Below are 23,248 nucleotides of genomic sequence, written 5' to 3'. Positions count from 1 at the left end.
AAATTCAAATCAGTATTATTATCATTGTCCTTAGAAGTTTTAACGTTACGCATTTTAATAATTCCTATAAGAACTTGAAATTTATATTTGTATAAAATCGTAAAGTAAATTTTCCGGTTTTTGTCACACAGAAAAAATAATGTTTGCTGTACTAATCAAATAAATCAGTGGCCGAAAATTTTAAGTTCGGGTGACAAAAATTCGGTTATTTAAATCGTAATTCTTCTGTTTTCTCTTTTTTGGTAGCTAGCATCGAAAAAAATTTATGTATGTATATAATCGGACCGGCTTTATCTGTGCAGAAATAATACTTTAAGAAGAAAACTAATAAAGACATTGCTGAAATTTTCCCGGCCATATTTTCCCGATTAGGAACTCTAATTATATATAATGTAAAAATTATTATTAATCTCTTTCTATTTACTAAAATGAAGCTTTAGAGAAATTACATTTAGGAAATGTCTTGAAAGTCCACTTAATATATTTAAGATCTACAGAACATAAACATAATAATATCATAAATATTGAAAAACTGTTTGCTTAAATCTTAGTAAAACTTAAATAAGCCATGTGTCAACAGAGATTTGTTTATTATTTTAAAACTTACTTTGTAAAATTCCACCACAAATTTCTCTTTATATTTTTATAAATAATTTATATACAAATTTTTAAATTAAAATAAAACTTGACATTTAAATATAATACTACACACACTTTTTGTCTATTTACACTATTATTATTATTGTTATTAACACTATTTAAAGTTATTAAACAATTACAATTACTTTTTTCCGCCCACATATTTTCAATTCTATTTAGCACACAATTAATCAAAACGATCAGCTGTTTTCCATTTTGTTTACATCATTACAACAACAAGTGTGAGAACAAGAGAATACATTTTTACCGTTACTTTATTTGCAAACAATGATTTAGTGATGCCAACTGTTTAAAGCAAAGCAAGTTAGGGAATTTAAGATGATGGGGAAATTTCATACTAAACTCACAAAATCTATACTAATCTCACATTTAGAACTTTAAAATATAAAAAAAATCTTTGAATTTAATGAAATTGTATTATAAATTAATTTTTTATAAATAAATAGACACAAATTAAGCTCTAGAATTGTAATAATTTGTTTAATAGGAATTTGTATTATACAAAATATAATAATGTTAACAAAAAGGTTTTTATATTTGAATTGCCGGTTAAAATTTCTGATAATCCAAATAATATATAACTCTAATAAACTGTATAGAAGTACAATTATTTTGCAATATTGGTGAGCTCATTTATTTACTATTATTATATAAAAATACTAAATTTATGAACTTAGTACTTAAAAAAAAAAACAATAACATGTATGGATACTTTATAATCTTATCAAATTTATTTTTAAGTGTTATATAGTATATATAAAAAAATAACCTGACAAATAATTCCATTAAATGCCACACTTTTATTACAACATCACTTTTACATAGAAATCACACGTAACTGTTAGAAATAATAAACTAATAACATAAGAAATCAAACTTTTATATTTCCTATATATAAATATATTATATCTTGTTAAGACCGTTAAAAACTTTATAAATTGTTAGGTTATTTATATGTAGTATATAAAACTAGTATCTTATCTTCCAATATGTACTTTACCACCTTAAGCATACTTATACTATATAGAACATTAAAATACATAATACGTATATGTATTTGTTTAAATATTTTTACACATATTGAAAACTCATATTTTTATAAAAGTATTTTCTTTTTTTTAAATTATCTTTATATACAAGACATTTTTTATATGTGAGAATTAAATGCCATGAGGTATGTTTTTTATCTTTTGGTCAGTAATTGATTAGTAACTAAGTACATATATGTCGATTATATATGTATGTATATGTTCTATTTAGAAGTACTTAAGTATATTTTTTTATAGCCTTGATATTAAAAGTTAACAAGTGTCATACAATACCTGACAATGCAATAAATTGTTTTTCAATATTGTGATACAATCAAAAATACTATAATCTAAAATTTTGTTTTCTATGTAGAAATATCTCCACATAATTTTTAATAATTTGCTTTAGCAAATAAACAAATTGTTATATGTTATAAATAATTAGTAATTTATTTAATTTAATTAATTTTCTTTTAATTTAAAGTTTATAATTATTTTTTATTTATCAAATTTATTACTTTTCAAATTAAAACGTTAACATTAATTTTAAATCTTATAAATTGTATACTTTTAGGCTGAAAATTTTATAACTTGTAATATAAATCTGTTAACAAAATATATAGCATTGGCATCACTGCCAGGTAATAAAACGTAAACAAGGAAAATACCGTTAGTTTTAGTGCTGCCAACAATGCATGTACAAAACTCATAATAAATCAGTGTTGCCAAAACTTTTCTGTGGTCATAAGCTAAATTCATCATGCTCTAAATAAATATGAAAGAAATGTTTTACTTTTGGGCTTTTATTCTTTATTTCTTCACATCTATATAATGTAAGGTCTTTTTTAAAGCCTATTAAAGTCTTAAAATAAAAATTATTCGCATCTTCAAAATTTTAGGTAAAATAACTCATTTTTTTGTTACATTTTAACCGAATCTGAGGTTTTGCATAGCTTAAATAACACGATTTTAGATCCTAATGATTCATCCAACAAATTCTTATAATTCTACTTCAGCTCTTAATTAATTGTGAAAAATATGATTTTCTGAAGACATATCTTCAAGTTTTCAAACAACTTGATACGCTCTTTTTTAAAACCACAAAGTAATTCTTAAATTTGTTCTAGTTTCAAATACTAAGATATGTAGGCTATAGTTTACTTATTTAAGTCTTGTCTATCTCCTCTTATATTTTGTATTTCGCCCACCACAGCACATCACTAATATATTTTTTTTTCACACTTCCAATTAATTTATCAAAACAATTATATATTGTCCTTAATTAATGTTCTTACCAAACCAATCAATATATTTTTTGAATCACAACAATTAAAAAATTTAACACAAATAATACAACAAAATATGTTCGGGAATTTTGGAAAAACAATTAATCACGATTGTTTCCGATGATACACACATACATATGTACTTATGTATGTAAAATGAACCTGTCAAACATTGTAGTCAAACAAAGATCCTTCTTATCCTTTATTTGGAAACCTTACAATAAAGAATATTCATTTCAAAATATTATCTCCTGACAGCTTTTTTGTAAACAAAAGATTTTTAAAAAAAATCTGATTTTATAATAAAAAAAATTTTACTGAAAATTACATAGTTTGATCAAATATTTTTTCTTTATTATGAAGAAGAGCTTTAGGTTACATATTAAAATCTGAAACATAGTTAAGGCTTAATCAAAGATAAAATGTATTTTTTGCATTGCCATTCTTCTTGATTTAAATTTATTATGTTTTTATATTTTATTGCTTTAATATTATGTAAGTTGTTATATTAATTACTTTAGAGAAATTTAAAATGCATTCTGATTAATTTGCAAGTGTGATTCATTATAATTTATTGATTAAATTTAGTTATCTAAGAAAAATGTATAGGACTTATTTATGTATACTTCTTTGAATTTATTAATACGCGTCACCATCACTGTCACATACTGCAGAAGAAAACAAAGAAAATACCGTTAGTTTTAATCATAACAAAGAGAGTGACAAGTGTTGCCAACGGTTTGATATGAAACACATATAAAGTACTAAAAATCAGTTACTTTGAACTGGATAACGCCTTTTCCAGCTCAAAGTACTTATTTTTTAACAAAATTTCTTATTTCTGTGGAAAATATATGAAAATTGTTTTGAAAATAAGGTCTTATTCATAATCAAATTTTTATTTTATCAATAAGATTAAAATACTGGTTTAGAAGTTATACAGTAATAAAATATCGAAATCTTATTTTTGATAATGCGAATTAAAAAGAAGAATAATATTAGGCCTGGAAAGTGGAATTAATTCCGTATTTCCCTTCTTCAGAAAAAGTAAAACGAAAATTACTTTCGAAATGAAACGACTTACAGTTTTCAAAGTGGAGTTGATATGGAGTTGTAATTATTTGTTTTATAAAATTTTTAATAAATTTCTGTACCAAATAAAAATCTGAAATGCAGAGCTATTAAATATTTTTGGAATTAACAAATTACACGGAATCTGAAGAACCTAAAACAAAATCGATCGGAATAAAAACTACGGAATTGAAACCATTCTGAACAAAATGGGTGACAGGCCTGTATAAAAGAATTTTTCCTGTACCAAATACTTTAAAATTCTTTTCATATCAATTAAATATTTGTATTTAGTTAACTGTGTACATGTTTTATTAACCAAATTTTGTTATTCTTACCTTATCGAGAACATTATTAACAAATTACCAAAACTGATACCATATTTATTACATTATATAGTATAGTATATTTTTATTTAAAATATTTTTCGTTTATAATACATTACAAATTAAATTTATGTATATAATTTGTTTGTTTATACAAAGTATACAATGATGCTAATTTTTCGAGATTCACATTTAAAATAAATTTACTAATTTATTATTACCAAAATCATAGTATATTGTTAGGGTTTTGAACACTAAAAATAACTATTTTCTTTTTGGAAACAAATATTTTAGGGAATTGTGAATGCCTTAAATGTTTTTTGTTTTAAATTAAATTATAAACAAAATTTCCTAAATTATTGTACATACAACATATTTATTTATAAAATTTATATTTACAAGAACCATTTATTTATTTATTTAATAATACTTAAATAATAATGGAATATAGAATACAACATGTACAGAAAATAAAGTTTCGTTTTAAAGTAAATATACAGTATTATAGTTTTTGTTTGTTTGTTGGTTTTTTTTATTAATTTAATAATTATAATATCACAAAAAAGAGGAATTTAATACATAACAAAATTTTTGTAAATGCTGCTTATAAAAAAGCAACACATTTTTTAAAGCAATTTATTAAAAAAACAAAAAGAAAATACATAGATAGATAAATAAATAATTATTAATTAATTAATTTTGTTTTTATGTAATAAAGCTGCAATTACTGTTTTTTTTGTTTGTTTTATTGAGAAAACAAACTTATTTTAAAAATTATAATAACATAGAATTTTTATTTTAAATATACATAATAATAATTATAATGACTAAAATGGGTTGCTTGAAATGAGTGTTTTCAGTTTGATACTTAAACTTTTTTTTTGCTTAGATTTTCAATCTCCAATTAAAAACAAAGGCACTTTAAAGGGATTTGGAAATAGTTTTCCCCTTTCAATTATAGTTAGTGGGATTTGTTATTTTAGCTGCATACATGTTGGCAACTTTGTAGATAAATTCGTATTGTTCCTTGGTCAAGACCGCACTAGCTCGGCCCCTACGCACATAATAGACAATTTGTGGTATGTCGACGGTACGCTTGGGTGTTTCCAAACTTCTTATTGCTATGTCACAGGCAATTATGGTGCCTGTACGTCCTGTACCTGGGGAGCAGTGAATAGTTAAGGGACTAAAAAAATAGAAAAACAAATTGTTGACATGTAAAGAAAACATAAAACACAAATATAGAAAAGGTAAAGAAAAGGTAAAGATTAGCAGTAAAAAGAGATAAAACAATCACTTGGACAATGACAGGAAATATTAAAATAATTATACCTTGAAAGAAATCTAAATTTATCTTTAATTATAACCATAAATTGTAAACAATTATCTAGAATCTGAGTCTTTGTAAAATACATTCATTCTACATCCCTCTTAAATTACAAATATATATTGATTTTATCATTCCGTTTGTAACCCCCTGGGTATACCTGTTAAATTTTTACCTTGATAAACGTCAAAATTATTGTCAAGATAAAAAATTATCAGGTATAGTCTGCATTTAAATGCAAAATTGTTAGTGTTTTTACTTAGACAACTTTGTCTTGACAACAAACGTCAATAATTGTTATGATAAATATTTGTCATGTATAGACCGGGGGTACACATCAAATTATTTGTCGCAGACCCACATTAGTATATATATTCTGGGTCCTTATAAGAGTCCAAGACGATATAGCTATGTCCGTCCGTCTGTCTGTCTATCTGTTGAAAACACTATAGATCCCTAACGAAATGAGCTAGTTAGCATACAAACTCACTGTTGATAAGGTTTGTTTGACACTGAAAATCGGTCCAGCAATATCGGTCGGATATCGGCAATATCGGTCCATGAGTTTACCTTGCCCCCATACAAATGTCCCCCGGAATAATTTTAAGCAGTCATGTATATTGATTATGCGGCAATCATGATACAATTTTGAACAAATGAGTTCCAAGTACTCTGAAATTATTCTGTCAAGTATGACAAAAATCGGATAACATTTGTCCGTAGTCCCCATACAAAGTCCCCCTCAGAAAATGACTTGAACATTCATAATTGTCTTACAGTAATTAATATCGTGATGAAATTGGACATAAACTAGTTTTATATGAACCGGTCCATAGAAGCAAAAAACTATTTACATATTGAAGGTGGGCAAACAAGATTCGTTACTGCCGAATATAATATTCTTACTTGATTTTATAATTAATTCTGATTAATGAAAAATAATATTGTTTAATTATATTTTTATTTTTCTAAGAAAACTGTTTGTGGCAGTTTATATACTGCTTTGAATTCTTACTAAACGCTAATTGACAGCACAGACTTAAATAAAGTATAAAAAAAGATGTAAGAAAGTGTGGTCGGTCAAGTTCGACCATATAATACCCTACACTGAGTATATAAGAAAATCTTTGTTCTATTAAAATTTCAATATTTTTTTCATGAATAATTTTCGGAATGATTCTCCAATTATGTACCGATTTATGTCTATATGAATCTTATTTCTGTTGAATTCTAGGTGGATACCCACATTTTTAAGAGATTTATGCTCGTTAAAGTGATTTTCGGGAGTGGACAACCAGCCAGACGGACGGATGGACATCGTTTAATCGACTCAGAAATGTTTCTACAATTTTTGTATCGCTTCCAAAAAATAAAATTTGTTGAGGTCATTAAAATTGGTATTTTTTGTAAGATGTTTTCATCAAACAACAAATAGAATGGATTTTTGTATCAATGGCTGTCAAACACAAACTGCAGCTCAAGATGTATTAACAAGGTGGCAGCGTAACTACAACAATTACAACAATACAATTTTGTATATTTAAAACCGTGTAAACCAAGGCGAATTTATACAAGGTGGAGTCAGTCACAGGCTGATAATTTTTTTTTCGCTTTTTTGTTCTAACAACTGTCAAAGCTTGTTTTTATATTTAAATATCTACATATTCTAAGCTTATTAACAAAATATTTATTGTTTACATAAATAAGTAAAGCCCTCACTATTCAATTATCTACACTATATTAAGTTTAAATACTTATTTCTTAAATTTTTCATTTTGGTTTTTTGACATTTGTTAAGACCAATCGTTGTTTTTGTAGAACTGACACCACCTTGTATGAATTCGCCTTGGTGTAAACTGTCAAAAAAAATTCACAAAAACGCACTTTTATAAATAAAATAGTTTTTTTTAACACTTTTAAATATTTTATGCACATAAAGCGGTGACAAATACTCACTTTTTTAAATATAAAATATTCTTTTTAATCTTATAACTAATTTAAAAATGTTTGTAAACAAGCTTTTGACATTTCACAAGGCAAAACACGAGTAGATCAAAAAATAGTCAGCTGGCGTTACGCTGCCAGCTGGTTAAATATGCCTTGATGCAGCTTGTTCAAATTTTGACGGAAGTCAACTGACAGATGCCTGTTGACAGTATAAGTGTTGCCATTTCAGTTAAGAGCCGGGAAATTCAAAAAAATCGCGGAATTATTGACCCACCCTGTAACAAATAAGTTGAAACGTCCAAGACTAATGAAGATATAGACCTTGGATTCTGAAATTTAGCTTCCTTCGTGGTATAATTTTGAGAAGGATGAGATTTTGCGATTTGAGAGGCCACTTGAAATCATGTACCCCCCATTAGGTTGTAAACGAGTGGTTAGAGGTGTGTTTAGGATTATTGTCAGGGTTATTGTATTTGGATTCATCCGAAAGGAGATTTCTATATTAAAACAAGTAAGAGAGCTTGTGAATAATACCCTTGGCCAAATTATATTTAAAAATATTTTTTTTTAAATAACTTTTATTTAAACAAAATTAAAAATTTTTTAAAATTTATTTTTAAAAATAGTTTTTAAATTTTTTTTTCCAAAATGTTTTTTAAGTTTTTTCCAATTTTTTTTTTAATTTTCCAATTTTTTGGAAAAAAGAATTTATGAAAAAAAATTCAGGTTAAAAAATATTTTTTCCGATTTTGGCCCATTGTAGGTCCAACTTACAACTCCAATATACATCGTTGCAATGGACTTTGAAAAATCTATCATTAGATATCCATATTGTCTATATTAATGACTTAGTAATCCAGATATAGATAAAAAATAAGGCAAAAATCTAGGTTGTCCCGGTTTTTTGCTTATATCTCAGCCATTTGTGTGCCGATTTTGTCGATTTTAAATAGCAACCAAACCGGAAGAATTCCCGACATATTGATGTATGTACGTTATTTGGGGGCTACGGAAAGTTGATTTCAACATACAGACGGACATGGCTATATCGACTTCGCTATCTATAACGGTCGAAAATGAAAAATGTAGAAATTACTTATATACCCTTGCCACTCATGGCGAAGGGTATAAACAGTTAATTAAGTTCTTTGGCAAATTGTATAAGAGCAGTACGGTCTTATAGAAACAAGAGAATTAATATTTATTTTACAAATAAAGTTATACAACTTACCCCTGATTTCTGGCAGTCTTTTTAATATGCACCATCGATATGTTACCATTTATTTCACCACTACTACCATTAGCACTACTACCATTTGAATTACTGGTGGGCGACAATGTCGAACCATTATTTGACACCGTGCCCTCTTCTGCGGATTTAAGCGTGGCCCCAGATGATTTCTCCTTATCTTCGTTGGCCTGTTCGATGGCATAACTAATTAGAGATGATCTGGCTTCCAAAAGCATAGCTATAATGGGAGCCTCTTCAGCTGGCACGCCCACTTCAGGCCATTTATACCAATAGTGAGTGAGTTCTCGGCTGACATTTTCAGCTACATTCTTCAGCAGTATTGTTGAGATGGCATACTTGTCTTTGACTTCACGATTTTGCAAAGTGATTTGGAAGTCACCGAAGCTGCAGTGATTATCCAGTGTAACCGATGGCGGCAAATATTCAGCACATTTCTCTACACCATTTTCAATGAGATCAGTGGCCTGGATAATGACTCGTGATTGTTGTTCCCAGATCATGCGCCAAAAGTCTTCAACGGTTGAGTCGAGTGGTGCCTGGCAGGCTATGTAATAGTTGGGTGAATCTTTGGGACCCTGTTGGTTAAAATTTGATTAAATATTTTTAATATTTATTGTTTGATGAAGTAATCATAAGAGTTTAGGATGATGATGGTGGGTTTCAATTGTGTATGTTTGGTTTGTTCTTTTAATCCAAATATGGCTAAAATAATTAATAATATTTGATGATTAATAGACACTACAGAAATACCTGTTTTTATAAATTTATGATATTTTCCATGTTTTTTAAAAATAGCTAAAGTTGTACTGCTATATTAAAATACGAGGGTTGGCTTATATATTAAATATTGTTAAACTAATTTTATTTAGACTAGTTGAATCAAATTAGTATATAACATCGGAATGCTAGTTAATAAGCTAAAATGAACTGTAACATCATAAAGTTTATACTGTTTATTGAAATAATTGTAAAATAAATCAGCATAATTAATAAAATCTGCCAAAATCACAGAAATTCTAAACAAATCATCAAAATATAAATGAAAATGTTATTTGCGATTTATTGTGGTAATTTTGTTTATTTTTAAAATTTTACTTTTTTTTTTTTGGCAAATTTGACGTTTACTATTTATTTTTTTGACAAAAATAACTGTTATATGGCAAAAACTATTGCTATTTTAATATTTGTTATATTCGCTACTAAAAAACACCAAAGCTTAAAATCACCATAATAAAAAAAATCTACCAAAATATAATAGAAAATGTATTTTGCGTTTTATTGTGGTGATTTTTTTAAAATATGGTGATTTTTAGAAATTTGCCAATTTTTTTTGGTATTTTGGAGATTTTTAAATTTGTTATATTCTCGAAAAATACAAATTGGCAAATCATAATTAAAAAAATTGGCCATAAGCACAGAAATTCTAAATAAATAACAAAAAAAGTAATTTTTTCGATTTATTGTGGTGATTTTCGTTATTTATAAAATTAGGAAATTTTTTAAAAATTTTGGCGTTTTTTGTATTTTGGGGATTTTTTTTGCTTTTGTACACAAACAAATTAATTTATATATATTTCAAAAAAATAAATCACCAAAATTCAAAAAAAAAAAAACAAAACAAAATTGTTAAAGGCAAACTATTAAAAAAAGCCAAAATTAAACAAAGTTGCAAATTACTAAAATACAGTGGTTGACAATACAATGGAAACTTTTCCAAATATGTAGCCCTAAATTTTAAATATTTTTTTAAAATAAAATTTTTTATTTTTTACTTGTTTTATTTATATAAATTAACTGAAAAACAAACAACATAATTAATTATATTCTGAAAAAAGGGAACAAAATTAAAAATATTCACTATTTCGCTACTGACAAAACAATGGAAACATTTAAACTTCTGCAAGAAAGAAGTGTAAAACGAAAATAATATTTAAAAGAACGATGTAAAAAACATCCTGTTTACAGTTATTTTATTTTATTTTTAAATTCTGGTAATTTTTCACAATTTCTTTTTTTAAGTTTTTCGCATTATTGCTTTTTTTCAAAGTTAACGAAAATGGCTAAAGTTAAGATTTGTGAAGACTTAAAAAATAAAATAATTAACGATTTTAAAACTGGTTTAAAACAAAAAAAGTATCTGTGACAAATATTCAATAAATAAATCAGCAGTTTCAAAAATTATAAAGAAATTTCGTGAGACCGGTTCTGTAAAAACTCATCATTTAGGTGGAAGACCTCGTAAGACTACTCCTAGACAAGATAATTTAATAGCGACAGAGTTCAAGAAATTCCCAAAAATAACTCCTCGATAGGTTGTTAATAGCCTAAAATTAGAAATAAGTACCCGAACAGTTAGTCGCAGGGAAAATGAGGCTGGTCTTGGTTGCTATCGTCCTGTGAAAAAACCACTCATTTCTAAAAAGAACCGTTCTGCTCGTCTACAATTTGCCAGGGATCATTTAAACTGGTCGTTACAGACATGGAATACTGTCCTCTTTTCCGACGAATAGAAATACAATTTAAGAAGCAGTGATGGGAGAACATTTGTAAGACGACCAAAGGGAAAAAGATTAGATCCAAAGTACACAAATAAGACTGTAAAGTTTGGCGGTGGCAATATTATGGTATGGGGATGTTTTTTCAGGGCAAGGTATGGGCCCAATTCATATTATAAAAGATACCATGACAGGTATAGGATACAGAACCATATTAAACGATGCTATGTATCCATACGCTGAGGAAAATATGCCCCTAGTTTGGAGATTCCAACACGACAACGACCCGAAACACACCTCTAGGGTTGTAACCGAGTGGTTACAATCCAACGAGGTATGTGTTTTGAAGTGGCCTGCCCAATCGCCAGATCTCAATCCCATAGAAAATCTATGGGAAATTGTAGATCGTAAAATAAGGACCCAAAATTACACCAGGAAGGAAGATTTATAGAAGGCGGTTATAAGGGAATGGCAAAATATTTCAAAGGAGACCATTGACTCTTTAATTGGTTCAATGCATCGTCGATGTGTAGCAGTTCTAAAAAATAAGGGATACCCAACAAAATATTTGTTAAAATAATACCTAAGTTTCCATTGTTTTGTCAATGCCGTAATAAAGAAATTTTTTAATTTTGTTTTCTCATTTTCAGAATTTAATTAATTATGTCCTTTGTTTTTTGATAAATTAAGTTAATAAAAGTATACAAATAAAATAAAAATTTTAAATATTTTTAGGAAAACAAAATGTATTTGTTTTCCAAAGTTGTTTTTTCATTTTTTGGAAAAAAAATTTTCGATTTGTTTTTTTTTTAAATTTTAAAAATTTCTTTTTTTAAATTTTAAAAATTCTTTTTTTTAAAGAAAAATTTTTTTTTAAACACAAAAAATCGCCAAAATTAAAGTTTGTCAAAAAATTAAAAAAAAATCAGCAAATTAAAAAAAACTCCAAAATTTAAAATAAATCGCCAACATACCAAAAAAGTTATTTTTTTTTAATTCTGACATTTTAAAAATTAAAAAAATAAATGCCAAAGTACTAAAAAATATTTTTTTTTTTGCAATTTCGGTCAAAATGCTGACTGTTCGAGATCTAATTTCCAATTTTTGATTATTGATTTTTGGAATTTTTTATACATTCTTGCTAATAAATTATCTTGGAGTAAGATTTTGTAAGACAGGTACTGGTCTTACTTATGGCATTAGTTTTCTTTATGTTTTAGTCTTTTTTGCAGAAGTTTAAAAGTTTCTATTGTTTTGACAATGCTAAGAAGTATAATCACCAGGGAAACCGGAAATATGCTCTAAAAAAAGAGTTTTAGGCGCTTTAAATATGCAGTAAAAACTTTAAAATATGCTCTTAAAATTTAAAAAATATGCTCTTAAAAAAACAAACTTTTACATAATTTTTAACCAAAAAAAATTTACTTAAATTTTCAAATAAAAATCGTTGTCTATTGGATCTGAAAACATTTTTATACATAGAAAATGTTCTTTCGACATCAGCTGATGTTACAGGAGCAAATTTAAAAGACAATATTTCTGTAACACTTAGAACGGTTAAGTTTGAATTAGAACTAAAATTTGATATTTAGATGGAGCTATTATTAAAATAGTGCTTATTTTATATTAAAACAAGTAAAAGAGCTATATTCGGCTGTGCCGAATCTTATATACCCTTCACCTAATTATGCTTCAAAATAAAAAATTTAAATATTTTTAGGTGAACAAAAATCTTTTTTCAGATTTTTAATTTTTTGGAAAAAAAAAAAATTTTTTTTTTGGTGAACATTTTTTTCCAGTTTTTTCATTTTTTGGATAAAAAAAATTTTTGAATTGTTATTTTAAATTTAAAAAAAAAAATGTCTGTTTTTTAATTTTTTTTTTTTTTGGTGAAAAGCCATCTATTTTTCAATTTTGAATTTTAAACAAAGGAAGTAAAAACCTGTAACAACAGCGAAAAATAAGTAAGACAAAATTTGTTTTTGATAAACTCAAAATATGCTATTAAACAGTAAAATATGCTCTAAAAACCTAAAATATGACATAAATATGCTCTTAAAACAAATATATGCAAAAATATGTATTTAAGGGTAAAATATGCAAAAATATGCACTAACAAATCGATGCCAAAATTCTTAAATAGTTCTGAAACGTGTAAATATCTTATCCATGTGCTCATTAGACTCACCAGAAAAAACATGCATTTGCATATTTTGGTTTCCCTGATAATCACATTCTATAAATTCAATTTTGAATGCTTAAAATCTATTTTATAGAAAACCTAGTAAAATTAAATTTATTTAAGAAATGCGGAATATAGTATTCATTTTATTGTCACCCACTGTATAGTAAAAAAAAACATTTATTCAAATCATACTACGTTTGGGTTCGTAAGTGTAGAAAATGTTGCATTGATCTGTAATTGTTTGCATTTTAAAATTAAATGATGGCAACCATCTTCATTAAAAAACATTTACGTAAAGCAGTGATGTCAATTATTAACCAACCCTCGTATAAACCAGATACATATTCCTTTATAAATATTAACAATAAAAACAAAAATAAAACAACAATCACACAAAAGAAAATAAAAGTTACTGCACCCATTGACTGAAATAAAACAAAACAAAACGACAAAAAACAAATCATCTCAGAACATGGAAAAAAAGTTTATACTCGCTCGTTATTTCAGTCAACTGACAATGAGAGATACAAACAAAACTGACTGACAATTTTACTAAATGATTCATTTTAAATTATTTAGCAAACAAAAGAGAATAAAAATTGCTCGTCTGAGTTCGATTTTCAATTGAAATTATTCTTATCTGGTGTTTTTTTCTAAATAGAGACAAACACGCAGACGGACGGACAAAAATAAACACTATTTAGTTGTTATTGTTTTTTATTTATTTAAATTTTAAAATTAAAATTGTTGGTGTGTGTGTAAATAAATAAAAAAAATAATAAATATTTGAAAGTTGCTGGTTGCTCTTGATAATTACACACACTTTCATATACATACTTATGCATTTACTACATATTTGTAGATATTGCATATAATTTATTTAAAATGTTTCTAAATCTAGACTCGCACTTTAACCACAAATTTATTATTACAATAATAACAACAATAAAAAATAAGTAGAAATTTTATATTTAAATGAATTAAAAAGGTTAAATTGTTGTTGTTGCTGTTGGGGCTGTGAACAGCAACACTAACTAACAATGCATATTTTAATACGTGAAACACACAAACCATAACTTAACAAACTACTTGCAAGTATGTATGTAGTTCATAATAGTTTGTTTACATTTTCTGTTTAGTTTGGTTTCTTTGTTTTGTTTTGATTTTCTTCTATGTTTTTTGTTATTTGTTAATGTACTTGTTGTATTATAGTCTATTTAAATAAGCATCATCTAGTATCATGATGATCATCACGATGTTTAATCATGATTAATGTTGTTTGATTACATGATCCAAGTAATTACGTTTATTTTTTCTTTAGAGATTCACAAAGCATAAACTGGCACATTGAAATACCTAAACTTATCCATACATTTATAGTTTTCTTTGTACATTTGTTGATAGTTATTTAAATGAGGGAGGGGGTGGGTGTTAGTTGCTGGAGGAAATTATTTTTTTATATGATTAAATATTAAACTTACTGTGACATAATTGGCGTTGATATATTCCGTTTTATCATCATCGTTAAGACGCTGCAAAATGACACGAGTTTCAGGAAGCGGCAATACATTCGCATATCTGTTTAAAAAAAAAGTGAAAAAATGAGAACAAGAGATTAGTAATTTTAATTCTGAGTAAACAATTTAATTTGAATTCACTATATCAATGTATTAAATCTAAATTAGGTTTACTCGAATTTTGATTACACCCTTCTCCTACACTTTATCGTAAATCTCTACTAATTTTTGGGCTAAAATAAGCTTTAAAGATCATAATTATGTAAGTCTTTAATAGCCAGACTAAACATTCGAGAATTTACAAATGTTTAGTTCTATTCTGTGTTAAAAATATGATAGCTCAAACTAACGAACAATTCTATTTAAATCGATACATTTTCGTGGAAATATTCACCCCTATCGCGAATCAATATTTCACATGAAATATGTTGCCTTTTCCCATTTCTCGTTCATCAACTTTGTTCACTTGAAAACATTCCCCTTGTTGTGAAATTTTTAAATGGAATTTTTTAAACAATAAACAGCTGTTACGAACAAAATCCACTATTGTGAATGAAAAGTTCATGGGAATATCACGATAGCAATTTTCCCTTCGAGGTGAATGGATATTTCATGAGAACAAAATTTCACATTTTATTGCCGATAGGGGTGATTAGCTATAAGGAATGGGCGAACAAGTTAACACACATTTCTCTTAATAATTTATTCTTCTTCTTCGATTTTTTATATCAGTCGTGACTTCTTCGGCTGATTTGCCAGTTGCTATAGATGATATCTTCTTCATTGTTGTTGTATTAATCCTATTGTTATCGAAAGATCTCTACGGGGGAAAAACGTTCGGTTGATATAACTGTCGAATAGTATTTCCCTGGGGGAAAACGTTCGGTTGATATAACTGTCGAATAGTATTTCCCTGGGGAAAAACATCCGGTTGATACTTCAGTTTTAAAGTTAACAATGTTTGGATGAGAGTGAATAGGCAACGTCTTATATTCGTTTGCCTTTTCGAAGGCACAATTAATTAGAAAATATCCGACATCCAAAAGCATTGCTATATTGACAGACGTGAAAACTTCTTTCCTGGAGAAACAACTTCAGTTTGATACAGCTGCCAAAGAGTGGCAATCATTGTCGAAATAATACTGTGGTCGAAAGTTCTACCCTGGGAAAAAACATCCGGTTGATACTTCAGTCAACAATGTTTGGATGTGAAAGAACTGGCAACGTCTTATATTCTTATATTCGTTTGTCTGTTCGAGGGCACTTCCAAAAGCAAAACTTTTTTCCCGGAGAAACAACTTCAATTTGATACAGCTGTCAATGAGTTGACAATCATTGGAGTCTAAATCAGATCGTTGATAAGTTGACCTTATTTGGCCTACTGTTGTCAAAAGTTCTTCCTTGAGGAAAAACATCCGGTTGATACTTCAGTCGCAAAGTTTACAATTCTTTTGTCTGTTCGAAGGCATAAATTCCGACTTCAACAAGAATAGTTATAATGAGAGATGTTAAAAGTTCTTTCCTGGAGAAACAGCTTCAGTTTGATACAGCCAGCTGTCAATGATTTGAAAATCATTGGAATCAAAATCTGATCATTCCGTAGTTGACATTATTTGGCCTACTGTTGTCGAAAGTTCTACCCTGGGGAAAAATTTCCGGTTAATACTTCATTCACAATGTTTAAAATGTTTAGATGAGAGAGAATAGCCAAAGTCTTATTTGAATGTTCGAAGGCATAAATATCCGACTTCAAAAAGCAGAGTTATAATGAGAGACGTTGAAAGTTCTTTCCTGGAGAAACAACTTCAATTTGAAGCAGCTGCCAATGAGTTGACAATCATTGGAATCAAAGTCTGATCGTTCCGTAGCGAAGATCCAATGGATCTTTGTGGGAATATCTTATCTTCGATGGCCTATTTCCTGGTATAACTAATTAGATAAGTTCATTTCGGGCCATTTATACCAATAGTGTCTGAAGTCTTTGTCAGCATATTAACATACTTTTTCTAGCAGTATTGTTGAGATTGCATATTTATCATTGACTTCAAATTCAAATTCATCCGCATCTATGAGGCAGAGTATTCGAGATATACCCCAAACATTTAAGGACAAATATTGCTGATATGGACATCTGAGGCCTTCGGGATGATGATTTCAACCAACACACGGACAGACGGACATCGATCACGACAGCCGGTTCTACGCACCGGAATGACCCGACTTCACTCGGCCAAGGGCTGTCAACTCAGCAATCACTGCTGCTACAACAACATCGGACATCGATACATAAACTTCCCGATCTAAAGTATACAGAATATCTATACTTTATAGGGTCTCAACTTAATTTTGTAGAAATTACAAGCTTTTAAATTTGTTTACCTAAAATGTATACACATTAACTAGTGGAAGCTCACAGTTAACGAATAGAACTAAAAACAGAAATACTTTCAGAATAATCTGTATTGAAAGAATCATCCATAAATGGCGAGAGTTAAAGATGAAAACCAGGTTTAAAAACATTATAATACAGACCATTTATGACTAAAAATTCAACGGGAGTTTTTTCCCTTTTCTCATTTTTTCTATTCAAATTCAATGGGAAAAAACTTCCTGGGAACAAACTCCCAGGGAATTTTTTTATTCATAATTGGGCTGAAAAGTCAAAAGTTGTGAATTTATAAAAAAAAAAATGTAGTATCGAGTGGTCAAGCCTTTAAATTTACCTTAAAATCATCTTACTGGTTTTTGAAATGTACATACATATGTATGTAGATAATATGGATATCAATAGAAAGCCATTTCAAAGAGCTCTCAAATGATATTATAAATTAACACCGACATTGAGTCAAAATCCAGAAAAATAATTGTGTAACCCGAATTTTTTCACCAAAATTTGTTTCACTTAAAAAAAAATTTGAAAAATTTCCAATTTTTTTTAATTGTTTTTAATCTTTATGAGTCCTTAAAATTTATATGTAATTCAAGAATTTATATTTATTTTCAACTCACCTATTTTTATCCTCACAACCCGGTGGCACTTCATCCGATCTCGACGTTATTAGCGGCACATCGCGAAACTCTTCAAATATGCGTAATTTCTCCTGAACAAATTTCGCCAGCTCATGCACACCCATGGCATTGTGACGCAATGAGGGATCATCGAAAGCCAAATTACCATAGGTACGTTTCGATGATCTCAACGCACTACTCTTGCGCATGCTGCCACCCACCGATGCATTATCAATGGTAAACTCGTCCATGCTAACAGGACGACAACGATTCGGATAGGAGTTTTGTTTTTGACGTTTACGCATCAAATACAGGAAACCCACTAGTAATATTAGGGCAATAACACCTATAACACTTACGGTTATGGCAATGATGACATTAACATCAGTCTCGCCGGAGGCTTCCGAATTTTTCGGATACATATTACCACTATTGCCACCCATTATGGAGGTGAGTGTGGGCAAGGATTTGCCAATATCAGCTGTTTCTATCATTTTGCTAGAGGGTGTGGTGCTTGAACCAGTGGGTAACATTTCCGTGCTGCTACTGCTGGTGATTGTTGTAGAGGATGCGTATGGGTAGGGGGATGTTGAGTCTTCTTCGGTTTCCGTTAGCAATTGTTGTGTTGTTGTTTGTATTAGCTCGGTTGTTGTACTGTGTATCACATTGTAAATCTCTTCCACTTTGGTTGTTATAGCCGAAGGCAATGTTGACGATGATGAAGGTGGCGATGTTGTTGTTGTAGTAGTTGTTGTTGGTGTTGTTGTAGAAGATGTCGTTGAGATGGTGGGAGAGTAAGTTTGAGTTGTGGTTGTATCATCCAATAAACTTATATAGGTCTCATCGTCTTTGGCCGCTGTTACTGGCGCAGTTGTTGTGGTGCTGTCACTTGTTATTGTTGTTGTAGTACTCATGTTTGTTGTTGTTTCTATATTCGCATCTTTTGTTGACAAAGTGTTGTCTTCTTCCTCCTTTATTTCGCCTTCCTGTTTTGCAGTTGCAGTTGTAGTTGAAATTGTGTTTTGTTCGGTTGTGGTGGGTGTGAAGCTTTCAGTCACTGCTACGCGTTGTGTGGTGTCAATAACAACAACAGGTGTTTTCGTTGCCTCCGTAGTCGAGGTTGTAGACCCTGTACTTTCTGGTGTTGTTGTTGTTGGTGTTGTTTCGGTTTCAGTTTCCTTTCTCTCAAGTTTCTCGCCTGTTTCGTCTGTTGTTGTGACAGGTGACCCAATTGTGGTTTCATCCACTTGTTTAGGGGTTGTTTGTGTCGTTGTCTTAAACTCTTGAGAGCCTAAGCTAATTTCAGTTGTTTCATTTATTAACTCGTCTTTAGAGGATGACGTATCAGTACTGTTTTCCAAAGCAGACGTCAGATGAGTATTTTCTGTTTTACTAGCTGCTAATTCTGTTGCTGTTGTTGTTATTGTTTCATGTGTAGTAGTTTCAAATTCTCTTTCCGATAAATGCGTTTCAATTGTTTTCGTAGAATTATTGTCGTGTAAGTCTGTTATTGATTGTTTTTGTTTTAAATTTATTTGAAATTGGTTGCCATTTTGGTCAACTTCCTGTTCAAACGTTGCTGGTATAGAGGTAGTAGAGGTTATTGCCAAAATAGTTGGCCTAAATGTGGTAATCGGTACAACGGTTGTTGTTTCAATTGTTGTATTCGTATTTAATTCAATATTTTCGTATTGATTAGTTTGTTTATCGTGCTCAGAGTTTTCTAATTCGTTGTGTGACGACGAAGAATTAGATTCTTCCAAATTTACGTTATTATTATTATTATTTTCGGATTTATTTTGTTGTTGTTTTATGGCGACGTTATTTAACGATGCGTTTTGTTTGCTAGTCTCCGGCGTACTAACTGTTGTTGTCTCACTGGAAATTTGCTCAACTGTAGTCATATCAGCAACAGCTGTTGCTTCAGTCGCTGTCGTCGTCGTCGTCGTTGTTGCTCTGTCTGCGTTAAACTCATCGTCATCAACACTTTGCTTTCCAGCAGCTGTTGTTATTGTTTGCACATCGTTATTTAAGTCGGCTTGGGTTTGATTTGAAGTCAAGTTTATTTCATTTAAATTTGGTTCAATGTTCAGCGATGTGTTAAAGGGGTGGTTGTCCACATTTGTGGCAGCAGTTGTAGTGGCCACGTTCAGAGTTTCCATTAAGTTTTCCAAATGATTATTCATATTTGTTTCAACTTTCTTATCTGGCTCATTGTTAGTATTATTATCATTATTATTATCATTAAATTGAGATAAGATTGCAGTGGCCATAGTAGTGCTGGTTAGTTGAGGTTCTATTAAAGAATTTATGGTAGCCTCAGCTTCTTCCCTGGTTTCTGGTTTGTTTTCAGATTGTGCCAAGTCCGGAGTCCAGGTTGTAGTAGAGCCTAAATGTAAAATTTCCTCTATATTATCTTTTGTTTTTTGTTCCTCGTTCGTTAAATGATTCTCAGTTTGTGCCAAGTCTGGAGTCCAGGTTGTAGAGTCTAAATTTAAAATATCCTTTACGTTATCCTCAGTTTTTCGTTCTTCGTTCGTTAAATAATTCTCTTGTTTCTCCTTTTCTGCTTCCTTGTACTGCTGCTCATTCCTGGTAGTGGTGGACAGTTCTTTGTCCCTCATAATTTGTGACCAATCCAGCAAATTCTTTTCACTATTACTGTTCATAGTTAAAGTGTTATTAAGCAGTATAGTTTCCTGGTATTCCTTGTGGGTTTGATTGTGCGTCTGCGCCGTTTCCATGGTGATATTTGCTTTGGGTAGGGATTTCATGGCCGCCAAAGACCATACATCTGCATTGTTGGGTAAATTCAATTGTTGGGCATTTGTGGAATTGTCATTTATGAATTTGGGTTTCTTTTCCTTCACTTTATTCACTTCCTCTACTTGCTGTTTTAGATTGTTCTGGGTGGTCTCCTCTATACCCTCTTTTACGCTTAAAACTACCGGTCTAAAGGTGGTTACTGGTATTAGGACCTCATTAACTTCTTGGGGATTTAAAGTAGTAGTTTCCTGCATAAACATAGAACGGGTATATTCCTTTTTATCTCCATCAAATATTAATAAGTCTTCTTCTTTTTCCATAGGTTGCAGAGTGGTTTCCAATTCTGCTTTTAATGTAGTTGCTTCTTCTGTTTTAAGCAGTTCTTCCCTATCTAAGCCATCGTGTATGTTATTTGTTTCCTGGGCTTGGTTTAAGGAATTCTTTGGTTTGGATTGGTTTTCAGTTCCCTCATCTGGCATTAGGGTAGTCATTTCCAAAACCTCCATATTGTCAGTAACCTTAAGTACTGACGTGGAAGTTTCTGCAGCGATTCTATCAGTAGTAGATTCCACAGATTTTTCCTGCTCTTTTTTAGAAGTTTCTAAACTATTTGACTTTAAAACATCTTCCTCTTCCTCCTCCTTCACAGTTTTATTTGTATTTAAAGATTTAGCTAGAGTTTTTAAAACATCCTCCTCCTCCTCTTCATTTTTAGTTAGAGTTTTTAAAGTAGTTGATGATTCTAAAGATTTTATAGTTACTTTATCTAGAGTTTCAATCTTAATAGCATTAGAAGTTTCGTTGTGTAATAATGCCCGATTTTCATTAGATTCCACAACTAATTCATTTTTATTTTGTTCCTTGCTATGCTGTTCTATGCTATTCTCTAGCTGAGTTTCTGACACTTTGGGCTTTCTAGTGGCTGGGGACTCAGTTCTAAGTTCGGTTAAAATTCTACTAGGCGGCCGAGGTTTTATGCTATTCTCCAAAGAACTTGAATTCTCATTATCATTATCACTTTCATCCTCTTTATCCTGCACAGATGTGGGTTTTTCCATGAGTTTTTGCATTTTATCTATTTTTATGTCATTACTGCTGAATTCGGTTGAGGTCTTGGAGGATTCTCCTAAATTGTGATCCTTATTTTCCAATTGCTTTATAATTTGTTTTATATCTTGCAAATTATCTTGTGATTTCGTTTCACTTTGAGTTTGCACTAAGTGTTCCTCTGAATCATTGCCTGCCTCATTTTCTTTTTTTAATTCAGTTTCATTATTTGAATTAATAATTTTATCCTCTTCCTCCAGCAGTTTTTTGGCTTCATTTATTAAAATTTCATTGTTTGTTAGCTCCTTGGAGGTTTCTGTAGGAAAATTAGTGCCAGCCACAGATTGCAATTTTGTGGTGTTGACAACTTCACTTGCATTGAGGAGAGCCGTTAAAATGGTGGGTTGCACTGGCGCCATTAAATCAATGTTGCCAGACTCTGTGGTGTCACGTTTTTTAATAACACCTGCCTGACAGCCGGCCATTAAAAGGCCTAAAATGAAACATGTTTTAACCAACCAGAAAATGTTGGCTAAATTTCGTTTATGGCAGGAGGTTTTAAACAACAACATTGTAAACAATTATTCAAATCAACAGCAAATTTAAAGAAAATATATAAGGAAATTGTTTGTCTAGAAACTGCATTAAAAGCTTTAGCTCTACAAATTTCCCTGCAAATCTAAAATCACTTAAATTAGTTGGCTAATGGCCTGGCAAATTGCTGTTGTTAGTTTATTATTTACACACAATTATTATTCAATGTCTTGGTTGTTTTCTATTTCTTTTTGTAAAGCTGCTTTAATTGTCTTCTCTTGTCTATTTCATTTCATTTTCTTTTGCGTACAATTGCTGTAGTTTGTGCAATTCTTTGGCCCATGGAAATTTGTGGACATTCCATGTTCTTAATTTAGCGTTTTGTATTCGTTTCCAAACACCTTTAATTTCATATTCTTGCCGACCAAACAAAGTATTGTATGTTTTGATGTCAGGTTTATTGGAATGTTGATGGAAAAAAACAGATCTGCAAGAAAATTTAAAAGAAACAACAATTTAATTAAAGGGCCTTTAATATTTATTAAAAAAAACTATCTTATCGTTTAAAATTTAAATTGTATCTAATCATTTGGCATTGACATCAGTTGTTTTTTATACATTTTTCATTATCACTGTCTTATCTTAACATTTTTTTCTAATTAAAAAGCGTCTTGCCCTTATTACAATTATTTTGGTTATCAGCATTGGTAGGTGTTTTTGAACCCTAGACATTTTGTATAGGGGAAACCTTGTGAGAGATTTATGGTATAATTATGAAATGGGGAAATATAGTTTTTA

The 23,248-nt window shown here is 29.6% G+C and overlaps 1 protein-coding gene across 1 annotated transcript; it reads right to left on the bottom strand.

Moving 5' to 3' along the window:
* Positions 1 to 4,427: 4,427 nt before the first annotated feature.
* LOC135949388 (serine-rich adhesin for platelets) lies at positions 4,428 to 22,937 on the bottom strand. Its single transcript, XM_065498935.1, has 4 exons — positions 18,104 to 22,937; positions 15,059 to 15,155; positions 8,877 to 9,472; positions 4,428 to 5,557 (listed from the first exon to the last, which is right to left on the bottom strand). Exons 1-4 carry the CDS (start codon positions 22,486 to 22,488, stop codon positions 5,323 to 5,325), a joined length of 5,313 nt encoding a protein of 1,770 aa, XP_065355007.1. The 5' UTR covers positions 22,489 to 22,937; the 3' UTR covers positions 4,428 to 5,322.
* Positions 22,938 to 23,248: the final 311 nt, after the last annotated feature.

The sequence above is a fragment of the Calliphora vicina genome, chromosome 1, assembly GCF_958450345.1.
Source record: "Calliphora vicina chromosome 1, idCalVici1.1, whole genome shotgun sequence".
Taxonomy (NCBI): domain Eukaryota; kingdom Metazoa; phylum Arthropoda; class Insecta; order Diptera; family Calliphoridae; genus Calliphora; species Calliphora vicina.
The sequence above is the reverse complement of the archived record's forward strand: the minus strand, read 5'-3'. Positions and strand labels throughout refer to the sequence as shown.

Bases quoted from the DNA above. Each gene is read 5' to 3' on its own strand.
- LOC135949388 (XM_065498935.1), bottom strand. From the start codon at position 22,488: ATGTTGTTGTTTAAAACCTCCTGCCATAAACGAAATTTAGCCAACATT. The intron at 15,156-18,103 runs GTGAGTTGAAAA...TTTTTTAAACAG, and splicing joins GGTTGTGAGGATAAAAATAG to ATATGCGAATGTATTGCCGC. The intron at 5,558-8,876 runs GTAAGTTGTATA...CTATTTTTTTAG, and splicing joins AAGACTGCCAGAAATCAGGG to TCCCTTAACTATTCACTGCT.